At 35.0% G+C, this 20,036-nt stretch overlaps 1 protein-coding gene across 15 annotated transcripts in view; it reads left to right on the top strand.

The window, feature by feature from the left end:
* The window catches only part of ANKRD28 (ankyrin repeat domain 28), a 204,237-nt gene that overhangs the window by 171,363 nt on the left and 12,838 nt on the right, over positions 1 to 20,036 (top strand). For 13 of the 15 annotated variants that reach the window (XM_072792832.1, XM_072792837.1, XM_072792833.1 and 10 more), the window contains 8 exons: positions 207 to 426; positions 5,543 to 5,630; positions 5,720 to 5,803; positions 6,453 to 6,598; positions 7,456 to 7,538; positions 7,999 to 8,081; positions 9,129 to 9,220; positions 14,707 to 17,983. In XM_072792832.1, coding sequence (XP_072648933.1) covers positions 207 to 426; positions 5,543 to 5,630; positions 5,720 to 5,803; positions 6,453 to 6,598; positions 7,456 to 7,538; positions 7,999 to 8,081; positions 9,129 to 9,220; positions 14,707 to 14,993 — 1,083 coding nt within the window. In that variant the 3' untranslated portion in view covers positions 14,994 to 17,983. Of the gene's footprint in view, positions 1 to 206; positions 427 to 5,542; positions 5,631 to 5,719; positions 5,804 to 6,452; positions 6,599 to 7,455; positions 7,539 to 7,998; positions 8,082 to 9,128; positions 9,221 to 14,706; positions 17,984 to 19,230; positions 19,404 to 20,036 lie in introns of those variants that run through there. The other 2 variants (XR_012014942.1, XR_012014943.1) reach the window with 2 other exon arrangements.

The following is a 20,036-nucleotide window of genomic DNA, read 5'->3' as shown; positions in this document are numbered from 1 at the left end:
TTCATAATACTTGTATTTTGACAAAGTTACTGCTCATGGGTTTTTAAGCCAATTCCAATAAAAATACTGAATTATTCAAAAAATGATAAATACTTCGACGGACAAATATGAGGAATACAGGCTTAAATTTTTTTTTAATTAGCTAAAATTGGCAGATAGTACCCAAGATAATATATTCAACTACTTGCAAATGCTTTTTCTTTCAGGCAGTTACAGGCCATGAAGAATGTGTAGATGCATTACTTCAACATGGTGCTAAGTGCTTATTTCGAGATAGCAGGGGCCGGACACCTATACACTTGTCAGCTGCCTGCGGACATATTGGTGTTCTTGGAGCCCTTTTGCAGTCAGCAGCATCTGTGGATGCAAATCCAGCCATAGCAGACAATCATGGATATACAGCACTTCACTGGGCTTGCTACAACGGTTGAGTATACAGATACAAATCTACATTAGATGCTGTTAATGTACCAAGTAGAGACAACAAACTATAACACATTCTGATATTTGTGAATATTTATTAGATAACTGCAAGATCAGTAGGAAGCTAAAAAATACTGTACTACATAATTTTAGCTTACTCCTATCACTTATCATTGTAAAGCCAAGGTACTAGTTTGACAAAGATCTTTTGAGGTAGGGTTTCATTAAATTTGAGATTTTTGCATTTTTAACATACTTTTGTAATGTTTACAATGTCTTTTATATAGTATGCTTGTAGTTTGATTATGTTCTTTTACTTTCTAAGTGTATTTGTATTGGGAAAAAAGACAGGTAGCAGAAAATAAAAACGCATCGCATTCTAAACTGAAATCTATTTTCTGAGCACAATTGTAAGGTAGATCCTTATATCAACTGTAACATGTATGCTTAGCATTTTAAGGGAATAAAATCTTAGGAGATCACAGAACTAGAAATTTGAGAAACTTAGAAACTTTTATGGTTAACTTTGCTACATGATTAGAACATACTGACCATTGGCTTCCAAGAAGATTACAGCTGGTCAATCCATCTATAGGTAGGCTCCCTAACGGTCACTCAGAAATATAAAGCTATGTTTAAGATATAAATGTTCAAAATGAAGTTCAGCTTATGACATGTCACTAATTAAAATAATTTAAGTAATGAGGCATGTTGAGAGATAATGATTTTTTCCTTGTGTAAGACCACAGATTTTATCATGTTAGAAAATGTTAAGGTGGAACGCCTGGGTGGTTCAGCAGTTGAGCGTCTGCGTTTGGCTCAGGATGTATCCCAGGTCCATGGATGGAGTCTTGCATCAGGACTGCTTTTTTCCCAGGCCTGAGCCTGAGGAGCCTGCTTTTCTCTCAGCCTTTGTCTGCACCTGTGTGTGTCTCTCATGAATAAATGAATGAATAATCTTTTTAAAAAAGAAAAATGCTAAGGTACATTATATACATTGTAAACAGCTTTGTCAATATTTAGGTTTAGAATCTTAGGAATATGAGGTTTTTAATTTGATTTGAATTTCATTGAAGCATTTAGATTACTGTTAGTTGTGAGAGCATACCTGGAAAACTAGTTCACAATTCTGACAACTTTCCCTCAAAATATTAAGAAAATTTAAATTGCCTCTTGATATAAATATTGACTTGCTTAAAAAATATAGTATCTGTTCTAAAATCCAGCTGACTGCCTTACCAGAGAGTTGAGGTTTCTTTCTATAATGTGCTGCTTCGTAGTTCTTTGACTAGAGCCATTTTGACAAATACTGTTGAGTTACTGTGAAAGGGAAGAAACCTGAATCTTGCAAAATTATACTTTTATTAAATGTTTTCATAAGTATTTTCGAGATGCAGAATTTTGATTTTCATATTAATCCTTGTGTCAGAATTGAGTTTTCTAACCTTTTGCTATAAGGAAGTTTTGGTTTCTTCTTGAGAATTGTTCTGTGATTGGGCATCCATCATTTCTGAGTACTGATTGTACTATCAAAACTTGAACAGTAAAATGTATTGCTAATTCATAAGCTTAGTTTAGTCTGTTTCATTTTTACTACCTGAGATCCTGAGCCAGAACAGTTTTGAAGATTAAAAACCTTTGGATTTCAACTTCTCTTTTCTCCTTTTCTACTCAATAGAGTTGGTATTTAATGAATATAGTGAAGTGGCCAAAGAGTAGTCCTGAATTTAAAAAGATACTGTATTTTACCATTAGAATTTGATTTGTTTTTATAATGTAACTTGACATTTTACAAGTATGAGGAAAACCAAAACCGTCTAATATTGTAGGGAAACACCTACAGATGTGAATTTTATTTAAGAAATGAAACTGGGTTTTTTGGTTTATTGGTTTGTTTTGTTTTTGTCTTTTTGTTTTTGTTTTTAGAGGAGAGGGAGAGAGGAGCACAGGGAGAAGGAGAGAGAATCTTAAGCAGGTTCCACACCCATTCTCATGACCCTGAGATCATAACCTGAGCCAATATCAAGAATTGGATGCTGCCTGAGCGCCACCTAGCCACTCCAAGAAATGAAACCATTTTGAAGCTGACTTTTATTGCTTGATTCTTTTTTTTTTAAATATGTCAGTAAGAGTTAACCATTAGAAAAATCACACACTAAGCTATCTTTCTTCAAGCAGAGCATTTAGTTGTAAATACACTACTGTTGTACATGCCCTTTGGAGAGTTGCTATCTATTACAACATTTATCAGGTCTTAATGGAAAACAGTGTTTCTCTAAAATGAGTTCCTACTCGGTTATTGCTAAATTTAGATTCTCTAAGCACAATATGTATAAGAGACAAAACAGACAAAATTTTGCATGAACTACGTGCCTGGTTCCCATTTAAAGATCATAACAGATATGTCTAACTTCCAGAATATAGCAAATTTGTGATGATTCTGAATTGAGCTGAAAAGAATTTGATGTGTGTTGGCTATATGCAATAAGAGATTATACAGGCAGTCTAATACCATATTTATAGTCAAAACTATTTTATAATTTGGCATTCTGAGAATAGAAGATGTAAAATGGTTTTGCTTCCACTACTAATTAGTGTATGGCCAAAAACAAAATTGGAAGCACTCTTTAACCAGCCAGAAAAAACAACCTTTCTCTCAAAATTAAGATGAAATGATGAAAAAGTTTTAGAAAAGAATTGGTTATAATACTAAATTTTAAAGTTCACATTTTCAGTTTATGTAATCATTCAATCACAGAACTTAAGAGTACTTACATTATCCCTGTTTCTTTTAAAAACTGATAAATTTTTATGAAGCTATAAGTGTCCTCAAAATATCCCTCTGAAACATGAAGGAGACCAGTTCTATCATCTTTTCATAAACTAGGATGCAAAATGATAAGTTTTCAGCTTGATACAATTGTTGGTGGTAATCAGTAGCCCAGACCTCTCTCTTTGGAGTATGCAGTCTACTCGGATAGTAATTCTCAAACCTTTCAGTTTCAAGATCTGGGATTTAGAGCTGTCAATATTTACGGTACTAGAAATGAGAACTGAGAAATTTAAGGATATTTATTACTTTACCTTAAAATAATCATTAAATATTAATATAAATAAATTTTTTTTTTTTTTTACTGAAAAATAACTTACTTTCAAAAAGAACAATTTTAGTGAGAAGGATGGCAAATTTCTTTACTGGCTACTTTAGGAGAAGACTAGTTTGCAATGGCATCCCAAGGTTCCCCAGACCCACACCTTGAGAACTACTATCCTAGGCAAATAGGAAACTCTTAAATCTGTACTGGACAACTTTCCCTGGGTACTTCTTGTTAATGAGTTGACATTTAGAGAGAATTAAAGCAAGGCTTCTCAACCTCAGGACTGTTGACATTTTGGCAAAAATTCTATGTTGTAAGGCACTGCTATGTGGGTTGAAGGTGTTTAGCAGTATCCCTAATCTCTACTTGCTAAATGACAGCATTTTCTTACCCCATGGCTAGTTGTGATGAGCAAAAATGTCTCCAGATATGGCTGAATGTCTACTGAAAGGCAAAATTGCTCTAGTTAGGAACCACTGGATTAAAGAAAAGAGCTAACAGAAGATGGAACAATTAAAGGTTTTCCTAAAACTTACCTTCTTTTCCTAGTAAGGAATAAGGATTAAGTTGAGCTAGTATTTGAAAATGTTAGAGTAATTAAAAAGAAAAGAAATATAGCATCATTTTGTTAGCCAAATATTAAGCCATGGAAATAAATGCAGACCTTGTAATAAGAATCTAATTTTTTCCTAAAGCAGGTCCCAAATGACTAATGAAATAAAAGATGCAACATTTCATTTGCAGAAATTAGTATGGCAGTTGAGGCATTTTAACTAACACCCTGGCTTTGAAAATTAGGTAAAGAAAATCTTAGGTTTAGGCTTTTCCCTGTCTTCAAAAACTCGTGGGTGGCTTATTCGGTTGAGCGTCCAAGTCTTGATTTCAACACAGGTTACAGTCTTGGGGTTGTGGTATTGGGCCCCACATTGGGCTTTGCACTGAGCCTCAGTCTGCTTGAGATTTTCTCTCCCTCCTCCTCTGACTCCTGTGAGTGCACACATGCATACTCTCAAATAAATACATAAAATCTTAATAAATAAATACAAACTGTGCACCCCATACCTGTCAGTAATCTATACACTTGTCCTTCAACCTAGCAATCTCATTTCTAGGAAATTGACTTAGAAAAACAAAAACTTTTTAAAGTACTGGAATATTTCATTACAGCATATTGGTAATATAAGAAACAAATTAGCAATCACCTTGAAATACATAATTAGAAATTAAATTATTTATGATACACTTTAATGCTGTGAAGTTTTTCTAAACATTCAAGAATAAGATTTGTATATATGCTATAATGGAAGGATGTATACAGTTTATTAAATGAAAAACAAGTTGTAGCATTTAAAATTTGCATAAAAATTTTAAAAGGAAGTATATGTTTGTGCATGCAGTTATATATGCTTACAAATTTCCTGGAACTATTAAGTTAATAGTGGTTACAGTCTAAAAAGTAGGGCTGGAGATGGTGGTGGGGACAGGGATGTGTACTTTTTCCCTCGACACTACTGTAGTATTTGAGATTTTATCATTACCTCATTACTAAAATTAGAAAATATTTACATTTTGAAGTTAATTATGCTATATAAATATACTTTATAGTATGCTATATAAATATGACTTTTCAAAAAATGGTATTTCTAACTGATCATCATGAAAACGGAGACTAAATTTTTTCCCCACAAAACAAATATTTATTGTGTCAATAATAAATTGCTATAAAAATAAATAAACAAACAAATAAATAAAATTCCTAGAAATGTGATGTTTAATACATTCAGTGAATAACATTCTATTTTTATTTTTTTATTTATTTTTTTAAAGATTTATTTATTTGTGATAGACATAGAGAGGCAGGTGCTAAACTGCTGAGCCACCCAGGGATTCCCCCATTCTAGTTATTTTTAATCCACGTAAAGTTTTTTCTTATTTGTGTTAGGGATATGTGGATGTAATTGGGCATTTCAGTATTCTTTTTTTTTTTGGATTTTAATATCTGATCTCATTTACTTATTTAGGCCATGAGACATGTGTAGAACTTCTTTTAGAACAGGAAGTTTTCCAGAAAACGGAAGGAAATGCATTCAGTCCTTTGCATTGTGCTGTGTAAGTAAAGGCAGATGAATCAGATTTGGTTTGACTATTTAAGAAATACACCATTGCTGTAAGAGTGATCACTTTGTTACCTTACACAGGATAAATGACAACGAAGGTGCTGCTGAAATGTTAATTGATACTTTAGGTGCCAGCATTGTGAACGCCACAGATTCAAAAGGAAGGTAGGAATTCAACTATGTAGGAAATAGCTTAACTTGCAATAGGAAAAAGTTTTAACTACTGGCTAGTGTGGAAGAATTAACAGAGAACCCATTATTAATTAATAGTTGATTTTTATATTTGCAAGTATAAATTGTTATAAAATTTTATGTTCTCGTTATAAAAAGCTTTATTATTATGATATTTAGTCAGTCTTCCTCTTTAAAACTTGTAAAATGTAAAGGTCCCTCTGCCCCCTTTTAAAAGGTATGTTTGTTACCCAAAGATTATTGTTAAAAGTTTTCTAAATACTAGTAAAGGCTGGAGAGGGGAGTCTGCCATTTTGTAATAGGTGGCAATATTGGGTCAGGATTTATTTCTTCTAAAATTTCTTTAATGATGTAATTTGTTTTTAGCAATTTTATGTTATATTAGTTTAATTAAGGACCTTTTATTAGAAATACAAATTACTCTGGCAGAAATAAGTAAATCATTAAACCTATTTGTATCCAGGCAATGATTTTATAGCCTAATATGTACACCTTTGAAAATTGCTTGTCATAAATTTAGGAATATTTGGGTTTTTTTTGTTTTTGTTTTTTTAGGAATAATTTTTTCTAGAGTATACAATGTACAAATATAGTGAAGTCTTCCCATTTCTTTGTATTACAGAACCCCTCTCCATGCAGCCGCCTTCACAGACCACGTAGAGTGTTTACAGCTGCTGCTCAGCCATAATGCTCAAGTCAATTCTATAGACTCTTCTGGGAAAACACCTCTCATGATGGCTGCAGAAAATGGACAGACAAATACAGTTGGTAAAGACACTGGTTAAGGCTTGTATTATTCTAATACTGTAATGCTATATTGCTTATATATGTTTAACTTATGGAAAACTTAAACCCCAAACTTCTGACTCTTTAAAATTTGCCAGTTATCTCCCTAGTCCTAAGATTTAAAACCCTTAGTCTGCTTTCAACCCATATTTTTATCTAGGACCACACAATGTTTTCATTTGCTCTTACTGATTGGACAGTCTTACTATAGCGAGGCAGTATAGGATAGCGATTAAGACACTGGCTCTGGGGGGCCCCGGGTGGCTCAGCAGTTTAGCGCGGCCTTTAGCCCAGGGCGTGATCCTGGAGACTGGGGATCGAGTCCTACATCGGGCTCTCTGCGTGGAGCCTGCTTCTCCCTCTGCCTGTGCCTCTGCCTTTCTCTCTCTCTCTCTCTCTCTCTGTCTCTCATGAATAAAAAAATCTTTAAAAAAAAAAAAAAAAAAAGACACTGGCTCTGGAGTTAGATGGACTGCATATGAGTCCTAGATCTACCGATTAAGTGACCTTATATCTTAATTTTTTTCACTTTTAAAATTGAGAAAAGTAACCATGCCTACTTTGTTAAGGTTATTATGAGAGTATGAATCCAGAGCACTTAACACAGTATTTGGAGTTTAGTAAGCTCTTACAGCATAAATGTTAGTTGCCATTGTGTCTGTGACTTACAGGATAATATGATGATATAGTGTATATACCTTTTAGGTTACAGTATTTTTCTTGTACTTAAACTATCACTTGAGGGATCTTGTTGCTTTATATCTTTATTTCTCTACAGTGAGTTTATTAGTAATCGGAGTGTTCATAAATATAAAACCTGATGTAATTTTTCCTCCCAGAGATGCTGGTTAGCAGTGCTAGTGCAGATCTGACTTTACAAGATAACAGTAAAAACACCGCCCTCCATTTGGCTTGTAGCAAGGTAGGTACACGTTTTAAGGGTATGTTTTCATTGTTTATATCAACAATGGCATTTTCCCCAAACTTAATGAAGTTTTTCTACTTTACTAAAATGAACATAGCTAGAGATAGAACCTCTCTAATGATCACTGGCATCAGATTTCTTGAGGGGAAAAAAAAACACTGACATGTTAGGCACCATGATGTATGAAAATCTCCAGTAGGCTAAGTAAGTTTTGGAGTGTAAGCCTAAATTTAATTTTTGTCTTCCTTTAATCTCTCCAGTCTTAAATATTCCTTCCCTCTCCCCTGACCCTACTCTACCAACACATTTGAACAAATATTCAAGGTATTATTAGCTAAGAAAATTCATGGCATATATATGGTAATGTACATATTGTATGAATAAGAGTTGAGGTTTATTGAGTTTATATATTTATAATGATATGTAAGTTTTTAAGAGTTATTTGCCATAATTTTAGGGTCATGAAACTAGTGCCTTGTTAATACTGGAAAAGATAACAGATAGAAACCTCATCAATGCAACCAATGCAGCCTTGCAAACGTGAGTATTTTCATGACTGGTGTAAATCTTGTGACCTATAATTATAAATATGATTCATAGTTATTTTTCTAACATGAGACCATTGGAATCAGTCTCAGCCACAGAAGCAGTTAAAAAGTAAAGAACTGTTTTTATAATTGACAAAACTCATCACAATTAAAAGGCTTATTATTTAAAAAGGTTTTGTACTGAAACTTTATAATGAAAATACTATGTTTTTTCCTTGATCTAATTACATAATTTTTTGTAAGAAGATAGTACTATTCTGTGTGTTTTTGGAAATCAACTGGAATAATATGTTATTTGACTCTAGCAATAAATGAAAAGCTTAATATGTGTCTGTAAACTAGAGAGAGTTCAGAAAGAATCAAGTTCTTAGTGTGACAGCCATCTTTCAAGTGACCTCTTCAATCTTAGATCAAAGTCTCCCATTTTTCTCTCCCAATTTCTGTTTGCTATTCTACTTTGAGTCTTGGCTTAAAAAAAAACCAATTTTATAACAGTTCCCATTCATGTATCAATCAGATTTCTTGAGGGTCCCAAAACTAGTCACCTGTAAATTATTTTCAAAGTTTATTGAAATTTGTGCTATTGCAATTAAAGGTTTTTATTATATATATACTTGCCAAACTCATTTCTTAAAATAAGAATGCAGTTTAGTTATTAAAATCTTTTAAAAAAAAATAAAATAAAAAAAATAAAATAAAATCTTTTTAAACATTGAATCTTAGGAGTAAACAAAAGGTATTGGTGAAGGTGAATTGCTTGGGCGGGGGCAATGCTATGGTCACGCACCTTGGAAGGTTTGATAGTATACTCTGCACATTGATTTTGTTGTCCCTCATGTCCATCTTCATTGCTCTTAAGACTGAATGCCTCAATTTTGTATTTTTGGGTCATCACAAGTTAGCAAAAAAGCTCTTTAACCAGAATTGAGAAAGAGTGTGTGTGTGTGTGTGTGTGTGTGTGTGTGTGTGTGTACACATTTATATACTCAGAGCCACATACCTGTGTGCATGTACATTTATAATATTTTCCCCCCCTCAGACCTCTGCATGTTGCTGCCCGAAATGGGCTGACAATGGTGGTTCAGGAACTTTTGGGGAAAGGAGCAAGTGTGCTTGCAGTAGACGAAAATGGTAAGTAGTTCTGTATTTTCTTTCATTAACCTGGATTTTACTAGAGGATTTTATCTTTTGATCCATATTTGAAGTGAAGTAAATGTGGGTATTTTATATTGGTCAAAGAGGAGAACTGAAATAAACATTGAATCATACTTCGGCAAAGTGGATAAGGGTAAAAAAAAAATAAGAAAAATCTATGTAACAAATAAACTTCTGATTTCACTAACTTTGGTTTAGTGTTATCACCTTCATTCATCTTAGTATTCAAAGAATTTGTTCTGTCAGCAAATACTTACCAAGGCCCTTAAGAACCAGGTTCTTATCTAAGTTAATCTTCCCACTATTTGGATCCTCTTCCCTTTTGCCTACTTGAGACTGTCACTTTACAATTCTTCATTGTTTCCTGTAATAAGGACTTTTTGTAGGAACCTTCCTAGATTATTCCCATGCATATATAAATATCATTTCCCTCATCTTAAAATCTTCAATTAATCTAACTACTTCTGCAACTACTGCCATATTTCTTGATCTTCCCCTTTGTAGCATAATTACTCAAGTGTTGGCTCTCCTACTGTCCCCAGTTCTTCCCCTGCTTCATTCTCTCCTGAGGCCCCTCTGGTCAGACTTTTGCCCCCACCACACAGCTATACTGTCCTTAAGATCACCAGTGATCTTCATGATATTGAATCAGTTCTTAGTTCTCATTGTACCTGATGTATCAGAATTTGGCACAACTGATTATTCCTATTTCTTTTCTTTTTTTAAGTAGGAGTAAGGGTTTTAATAAAGAATTTAAAATATATAGGAATAAGGGAGTAAGTGGGGATGTGAACGTTGCAGTGTGGCATAGCAAGTGTCCAATATTTCCCCAAACAATCTCTATATTTTCCTTTATGCTACATACTGTTACATAGATAAATAGGTATAGATCACTTTAGGTCGGGGTAAGAGAGGAGTCTTAAGAGTTTGATTACAGTACCCTTCTATGGGTGAATCCAATCTGCCTTCATTCACAAATACTTGGTTCCTTCAACTAATAACTGGAGGAGGGTCCGTAGGGTGCTATTTTAATGGTTGGATTAAGTAATAACCAAATTCACTGGAATTGAAATATGTTTTTTATTTTATTTTTTTTAATTGAGGCATAATTGACATACAACATTAGATAAGTTTCAGGTATATACTTTTTTCTTTGTTAAACTTTGTTTACTTGACTTTTAGGACTTTACACTTTCTTGGTTTTCACCCTATATTACTAGTTACTCCTTCCCAGTTTCTTCTGCGAAGTTTCTCCCTCTTCTCCCCATATCCTTAATATTAGAGAGCTGTAGGACTCCATCTTTGGTTCTTTTTGCTTTCCCTATCTATATGTAGCCCTTTAGTTCTTTGATACTACCTATATGCTGAGAATTTCTGGATTTATATCTTCAGCCCAGACCTCTCAGAGTCTATATAGAGATGTGATCCATTTACAGATCCAGCTGCCTAATTGACAGTATTGTATGAATGTCTAATAAAAGCTCAAACCTAACCTATCCAGAATTGAACGGACTCTGTCTCTTTCCCTGCTAAGCCTGTTCTCCCCACAGCCTCCTGATCTTAAGTTGATGACAATTCCGATCCTTATAATTACTCAGGACAAAAACCTGGGTTGTCCTTGACTCGTCTTTCTCACATCCAGTGTATAATCCTTCATATACAACCGATGCACCTCCAAAGTATATCCAAAATAGGCCCACTTTTTCTATTCTTACCACCCTGGCCTGGATCCTTTTAAAATATGAGAAGATACTAATTTAAATCTCCCTTCACTTACAGTGATCTTCAAGGCCCTACATAATTAATCTGTTGCCCTATTACCTCTCTAACCTCATCTTCTACTCTTCCTTCTCTCCATTCTACCATGCCAGCCCATGCTCACTAGGAATGTATATATGCATTGTGATTCTTTGTTCTGGCTTCTTTTCTCTGCCTGGAACACTCTGTCCCCAAGCAAGTCTTTGACTAAATCCTTTAACTGTTTCAAATCTTTACTCAGGTTTTATCTTCTCAAGCCTATTATATATACTACAACCTGCTACTGACCCCCTACTATGGCATTTTCAGTCCTTGTTACCTGCTCTTTTCTTTCTTTCTTCTTTTCCATAAAGCTTATCTTCTGTATATAATTGAATTTTTTATTATGATTGCGTATGTCCCCCAGTAAATGAATATAAGCTCCATGGAGACAGGGACTTTCTATCAGTTGCTTTCACTATTATATGCTAAGTACTTAGGAAAGTACCTGGACATAATGAGTGGTTATTTGTTGAGTGACTGTGCCAAGCACTATGCTCAATTCTGAAGATAGGATGTGACTAAGACCATCTACTTCCTTAAATGGAGAGGAGTATAAACAGGCTACTACAACACACTGAAAGTGGTTCATTTGGAGAAAACTTAAAATGCTGTAAGAACACATAAGAGAGTTCAAACTCTTTCTTACAGGATCAGGGAAGGCATCCCAAAAATGTGGCTTATAAGCCAAAATCCAAAGGACAAATAAAAAAGTGGGGAGAGAGCTTTCTAAGCAGAGAGTGGCATATTTAGAGAGAAAACACAGGATATTGTAAATATTGGAGTTGTGCCAGAGTCTCTTAAATCAAATGGCAAGGGATCTGTGCAGTAGGAAGCTAGCAGTTTGAGGGGAGCAAGATTAGAATGGGAAAACAAAGTAACATTTACAGGTGAGAGAAGGTGGTAACTAGAATTATGGTAGAAGCACTGAAGATGAAAAGATACATGTTTCTAGAGATCTTATGAAGGAACTCAGTGAGACTTTGTATGGGAATAAATCTCACACCATCTGGCTTGGAGTGCTGTGTGGATGATGGAAATGCTTTTAAAATTGGAATGTAGGAGGAAGAGCTAGATTCATTTGGGGACATGAGAAAATTTCAGTGGAAACCCCAAGTGGATAATGGGACATATGGACCTAGAGACCAAAAGCAAGATCTAGGTTGGATATAAAGATTTGGGAACCATAAGAATGTGTAAGTCATGAAATCCAAAGAAGTAAATGATAGCATCTATAAGTTCAGACTCATATAGCTTTAAAATAAATTTTCATTATCAGCAAATTACATTTCTAGAGATACAGTTATTACATATAGATTAAAATGAACAGCCTAAAATGCTAACCTTAGATATTTGGCCACATTATGAGACTCTGAATCATAAGCTAATACTCAAATTTTGTTGATCATTTTCAATATTTTATATAGATTTTTCCTTATAAATAAACAGAAGGGATAATATAATAAGATAAGGAAGGTCATCTGTGACCACCTGGGTATCTTCTAACACACTTTGCAATGTGAGATAGTAATCAGGGTCCAAAATTGACAAGTCAGAGCCATATATTTCCATGGATTTTTCTGGAGGAAGCAAAATATTTTATACTTGCATGAGTTAGATTAGACCCTTGTCTTCAGGCAATTTGCTTCTCTTTTATCTTTAGCTGACCATATCAACTCCATGCAGAAGAGAGGAGCCTGCTTTCTGTCATATTCCAACTATATAACACACCTGCGATGCTCTTCTCCCCCTACCTTACTCTCATTCAGGCATCATGACCTGTCTAAGGGGTTGTTCTGCCTACAGAGTACAACAGGCATCCTCAGGCTTTCAGAAGATCTCTTGAAGTGTGGGCATTGAAGCACTCTCCTCATTTTGAGTAAACAGGTTTAATTTTTAAAAATGCACACCCTTCAGTCACTCCTGCCAAATTTTCAGGGGCATCAGCTGTTCCCTTTGACTCTTTAAAAGGGGAGATTTAAGAAGGGAAAAAAACATTTCTTCTTTCTCAAGGATAACATGGCATGGATAAAAATATATAGGAGAACTGGAAACAGTTAAAGGTCTAGTAGTTAGAATGGGTAATCAAACCATGGTATAATCACAGTAATGGAATGTACAACAATAAAAATGAATTGACTACAGTTATATACAACAACATGGATAAATCTTGCAAGAATAATGTTAAGCAGAAGAAGCCAGATATAAAATAATACATACTATATGATTCCGTTTACATTTGGTTCAAAAAAACACTGAACCGTAGCATTTATGAATATAACTAGAAAGGAACTCATAGCCATGATTACCACGTAAATCAGGATAGTGGTTACTTTTGTGGAAGAGAACAGGGATAGTGATTAGTAAGGTATGCTGGTAATATTCTTTCTTAATCTGAGTAGTGATTACGTGAAGTTTTGTTTTTTGATAAATCATTTAGCTATGTAAAAAAAAAAAGTGACATTATAAAATACATAGTTTTCCCTTGAACAACACAGGTTTGAACTACATGGGTCATTTAATACATGGATTTTTTTTTATGGTACTATAAATGTATTTTTTCTTATGACTTTTCTCTAGTTTTATTATAAGAATGCAGCTTATAATACATACAACATGCAAAATATATATTGTTTTATGTTATTGGTAAGGCTTCCAGTCAACAGTAGGCTATTAGTAGTTAAGTTTTGGGGAGTCAAAAGTTATACACACATTTTCGACTATGCAGGGTTTCATTCCTTTAGGCACCCTCCCTGTCCCCCCACCCCTACATTATTCAAGAGTCACATATATGAGCGTAAAAGCTAAAGCATTTATATATATAGCAATAGGGAAAACTGTATCTAGATATGCAATGGAGAAATGAAGCTGTAAATTAAAACTTCTAAGACATTTGCTGCTAGAATTCCAGTTGGGGGTGATCTAAACTTGGCATCATATGGTATGCTCTCACCATCTTCTATTTCACTTCATCCTCAAGACAGGGTCTTGTACCAGCCAAGGTAACAAATGTTTACTTACTCAGTTTGTTTATACTTTGTGGTACCTTAATGGTAAGATCAGGCTTCTAAAGAAAGGAAGAGTTGAAAAGGAAACATTGGGTTTTGACTTAGGAAATAAACAGGTAAACTTTAAAAACTCCTGTTTTTCGTCAGTGTTCTGTGTCCCTTAGAGAAAAGTTGATCAACAGCCAGATGCCTGCCATTCATTCAGTGAACATCTTTGATCACTTCTGTGCCTCATTCATGAAACTGTACACATTTAGATTTCTCAGCATGTAAGCACTTAGTATAACTACAAGTTAACAGATTCTTCCACCACTCTGAAGGTAGCTTGATCAGTCTGAGGGTTTTTGTTTGCTTGTGTTTTTTCCATTCTAGCTCAATATCTTCTGTGAATTCAGGTGTATATGGATAAGTTTTGAAATCTTGGAGAAATCATCCATCTCTGGGCCTCAGTTTCCTCTTCTATAATACAGTGTGTGTGTGTATATATATTCTCCCACCCTAGAACTTTTTTCTACTATTGGGAAATTTCTGAATCATTCTAATTAAGCCAATTTATTATAAGCCAAGTAATTTAAACTGTGTCTAAAATTGAAGACCATTAGACTTATTTCCTTATCTCGGGATGTTTAATTATTTAAATTTTATTTTTAATTCTAGGCTATACCCCAGCTTTGGCCTGTGCTCCCAATAAGGATGTGGCTGATTGCCTAGCTCTCATTTTGGCCACCATGATGCCTGTCTCATCGAGTAGCCCTTTGTCATCCCTGACATTCAATGCCATTAACCGTTACACCAACACCTCAAAAACAGTCAGCTTTGAAGCCTTGCCCATCATGAGGAATGAACCTAGCTCCTATTGCAGTTTCAACAACATTGGCGGGGAACAGGAGTACATATACACTGATGTGGACGAGCTCAATGACTCTGATTCTGAGACCTACTAAGAGGCTGAGCCAGAGATCTAAATGAGGAGTTCTGACACTAATGCTTCAGATTGTGCTTTTTCAGGAAAAAAGGCACTTTCTTATTCACATACAAATTCAACCTGAGAAGAAAGAAAGATCGCAGAGTGAGCAAATATGAGAAATGTGATGACATTAGGAAGAAGAGTTTTAAAGGCAAGTTTTGCAAAAGGAACTTCTAGAATCTTGAAATAGACTTGACCAGAGGAAAACACTTTGATGTCACATTACTTTGTGGAATTGTTTAATTTGGTTTTGCAGTGCCAGGAATAATTTGGGACACTGCACCCTAATCTGCTTATACAAGCAACACTATTGTAAAAGAAGAGATAAGGACACTAGATTTAAATTTTACCAATAAAACTACAACTAAATTTAAGGGCAATAAAAGTTTGGTACAGTAGGCATTATGTGCACAGCAAATTGCCAAAGGACCAAGTAACTTAAAAGTTTTTTAATAGAATGCCATTTTGTGGAAACAAGAATAGGTGAAATGAGACATTATCTAAACCAAACTTTAATATTTCTGAAAATGAAGCTGAGATTTGGTTTTAAATGTTGATTTTTTTTTTTTTAAAGAAGACATCTGAAAGCCTTCGAATACTGTATTAAACCATGAGAGAAAGCAGATGTATTTTTACATTTTTTCTTTTACATAAAAATTTAAAAATTCCAACTTTTATAATATTAGAATTAAAAACCAGCTGGCTGAGTGCAGTCAGGGTGAAAATACTTGTGATGTAGACATGAGCTAGATTGGGGTCGGGTGGATGTTGACCAGTTTTGAATGGTTTAGGTTTAAAATTGAACTATTTTTGTTTGAAAATGTAAAGAATTTCCTAGAAGAAAATTTCATGAAATCAGAAAGTAGATTATTTTCACCCTATTGCAGCTAAATGGTCCTGGGGAATGGAATTTTCGACCTCACTACTTTGGATGGTACACCTTCATCACTTATGTTACTTTTGTGCCTCCACAATGGATTGGGGGATTTTGTTTTCACTGTTTAGTGAATAATCAAAAGGAAAAAAATCCCTTATTATTGGTAAGTTAGCATCATCAGGCCTCTCGGAAGGCATTTCTGTACTGGGTCCTATTCAAGATTTAAATATGCTACTACTTGAGGAAAAAAACAATTGCCTGCCGAATTGGAAGACTGCCTTTCAAATAATAGAGAGAGAGAGAGAGAAAGGCTGATCTTTAGGCTTTTAAATAACAATTTATATGGTTCTGCTTTTACTGTAACTGTCACTTTCCCAGTAAGAATGATTTCACATATGTAGGGGGTCTTACAGATCTGGGTCAAGTTCCATAAATTTTCACAAAATGATACCCAATTTCATTTTATCTTTTTGTATTGTGAAACTGGAAACTTTATGACATTGTAAATTTCAGCTGGTTTTTCTGAATATAAAGTGTGAAAACACAGAACAGTATTTTGATCTATTTGATAATTTTGTGGGGTTTTTGAAGAATTAATGAGCATGTACATAGAAATAGTGACTGCTTGAATACTGTATTTACTTGCACTCTTTCAGTACATCAAGATTCCTGTATATTTTAGAGTATAATAAAACACAGATGTGAGTTGTATTTAATGAATAATGTATTTGTATCTGTGCATATTACCTAAAAATCTATAAAGTTTCTAGGGCATTGACTACTAGATTTTAAGCATTTTTTTCTAAAATATTTACAGAAATTATAAATGTAATCCTTCATCTTTTCTTTATAATATAAAGAAGTCATAATGGACCCTTCCTAATTATTAATGGTAGGAAGGTGAATTTGCATTTTAAAGACAGTGGACTACATTTTCTATTGTACCTTTTGAAAAAAAAAAAAAAAAAACTCAAGAGGATTCTAAAAGTATACATATGTGTGCTTTCTCTTTCCTTTTAGGAATTCTCTTCTGAATTCCCTGAGGGAATTTTCTAGAATCTCAGAATTGAAAGAGACCTGAGGTTCATCCAGTCTAACCTCTTAACAAATACAGGAGTCCCTTCTACAAGGGTGATCTTTCCACCTTGAACACTTCCAGTGACTCTACCTCACCAAGCAGTCCATTCAATTGTTGAGCAGCTCTAACTGTTAGAAAGGTCTTCCTTAGATGGAGTTGAAGCCTCCCTCCCGGTAACTTCTGTCCTTGGGCCCGGGTCTGTCCTCCAAGAGAACATGAACGTTGGAAGGATGAATCTCACGCCCTCTGCCATGTCTTCTCTTTTACAGGCTGTTTGACTTATCTGCTGAAGTGATTTCCAGAAGGACTCATTAAACACAGATTACCCATCTAATGAAATCCAAGGTGTAGCTATAAAGTAACAAGCTGTTTTTAACTTATCCTCACACATGCCAGAACTTAGATCTTGTATCACTCTATATAAATGAGGCTATTACTGAAAATATTTGTGAGATGGTCCTTTCAATTGCTTGCCCACTAGGAAATCTGTTTCATTGCTTTGTGATCGCATTTTGTGACAGTCTGTCCCCAGCTTGATCAGCCACTTCATTTGGTCTGCACCTAATGAGGGGAAATCCCAAACTGCTGGTCCAAATAGTATTTGAGCAGCCCTAGTATTGTTGGGAGTATGTACATGGACAACTTCAATGAATGAACACAGCAGCACAGTAAGTTCCTTTATAGTTACACCTTGTATGTCAAAAGCATTCAGGCCCTGCTCTGTAGTGGTTTTTATCCTCATACAGAATAGAAAAGCCTGTTTGCTTTTTTAACTTCTGCATGAAAGATGACATCTGAAATATCTGATGTGTATTATAGTAATACCAGCTTCTGCTCTAGAACTACTTTGGGGGAAATGGTCGTAATAGCAAATGACTTCCTTTAACAAGACACTCAACTCAAACAGTGCCATTTAGTTCAGGAGATCTCTAAGTGTAGCTGTCAATTTGGGGTTTAATTTGGCTTCTATTGGACCTTTTAAATGAAATAAAGGTTTTTTTAATGCAATAAATCAAGTGTCTTTCTTTTTTACATATAAACTTCTTTATCTTTTAATGTCTAATTAGTATTCTAACTCATTTTTACCTTTCTTAAAAACTTAATGACTTCTTGACAAAGCTGTTTTAGAATTTAGATGAAACCTAAGTGGGCTTCTCAAATGTATTAGTTCAACAAATATTTATTGCTTGCCTGCCATATACTTGAGGGTGGGAATGGGCAGAAAGTGAGCCTAGAAGCTGTGTCCTCTAGGAGTTATAGTCTCATCATGAAAATGCATATACCTGAAAATAGAAAGTATAAAATTATAATTGAGGTACAGATGAACTGCTAAGGAAGGTCAGAGAACAAAAGATGACTTTGGAAAGAACAGGCTTTCTGGGAGAGATGACATTTAGGTTGGACATTAAGGAACAACTATGCTTTGAGCAGGTGAAGAAGGGGCAGATGCTATCCTAGGTGAAAGGAACAAAATCAGTGGTTTGTAAAATGGCTGGTGGAAGAGAGTGGAATAGGTGTCAGCATTTAGCACTCTAGAGCACAAAAAGACCATGCGAACCTACAAAAGAGCTAATTATACATTTGTACAGAGATGAGATAACAAAAGTGAGAACAAAAAGATATAAATAGGTGAACTGGAGGAGCAAGCAAAGAGGATTTTCATAACCTTGCTCAAAATCCTCTTATGCTGGTAATAATAAAATGCCTATAAGTATTTGTCATGTATTGGGTAGGGTTGTAAGTGATTGAACTACATCTCAACCTATACAACTATCCTGTGAGGTAGGTACTATTAATAGTACCATTTAACAGATGAGGAGTGAGGCAAAAAAGGTGAAGTAACTTGCCCAAGATCGGCTGCCTAGTAATTCACAAAGCCTGGATTTAAATACAGGCAGTTATTTCTATAGTCAGTGCTCTTAACCACCTAACGACCTCTAATATGCTTTCTGATCCTTGTTGAAATTGGTGATTTTGAAGTTCAACCACATGCTTGACAACTGAACTATGTAAGTTCCTTTCAATTTTATTCTAAGTCACTAATTTTAGAAGAAACATAAATATGACTGCAACATGTTTATTGAACATCTGCTAATTACCAGAAACTGCTACGTCCTGAGCATGTAGCAGTGAAGGAAAACCAAGATTTACCCTTACAATGAGTCTAAGAAAAGGGCATACTTATGTTTCAGTTGCTGTTGTTGCACCAAATCTCTTCAACTTTAAATAATTTAATAATTCTCACTCATGCTTTTGCAGGTTGGCTGACAGGCTTGGCTGGGTGACTGCTTCACACTTGGAAATCTGGCTGGGCTTAACTATTTGCCATGAGTTGGGCTTGGGTCTGCGCCATCTCTATTCCTCTTCGGACTTGGACTAGACTGCTGAAGTTGTCTGGAAATTCTCTGTGATGATGACAAAAGCACAAGAAGGCAAGCCCACTCACACAAACACAGTTTATGCTTCTGCATGCATCACATCTGCTAATACACCCCTGGCTAGAGCAAATCATATGACCAGGCCCAACCTCAATGGGATGGGGCCATTTTGGCTCTGCCTATGGGGAAGAATAGTTTTGAGTTCAGTTTCCACAATTCACTTAGCACTGAAATGATGAACCAACCAGTCATTGTTTTCAGTTTGTTCATACTTTCTTAGTAGTCTTTGCTTTGCCTATTCATTCCTTTCTTGTATCCCTTCTGGTGTAGGTGGTTCAGATGTAAAACAGTAGCAAAAATATATCTTGAATTGTAAAGTTCTTTGACAGTGTAGAACTGATTGGATAGGTGTTGGATTTGCTCTTTTCCAAAGGTAAAGAACCCTTTCCTTTGCCTACTAAAACTCCACAAGAATGTAACAGGAGGGCAGCCCAGGTGGCTCAGCGGTTTAGCGCCGCCTTCAGCCCAGGGCCTGATCCTGGAGGCCTGGGATCGAGTTCGGCATCGGGCTGCCTGCATGGAGCCTGCTTCTCCCTCTGCCTGTGTCTCTGCCTGTCTGTCTCTCATGAATGAATAAATAAAATCTTTTTTTCTCTTAATAAATAAAATCTTAAAAAAAATAATAAT

Source organism: Canis lupus, chromosome 22, assembly GCF_048164855.1.
Source record: "Canis lupus baileyi chromosome 22, mCanLup2.hap1, whole genome shotgun sequence".
Classification (NCBI taxonomy): domain Eukaryota; kingdom Metazoa; phylum Chordata; class Mammalia; order Carnivora; family Canidae; genus Canis; species Canis lupus.
The sequence above is the reverse complement of the archived record's forward strand: the minus strand, read 5'-3'. Positions and strand labels throughout refer to the sequence as shown.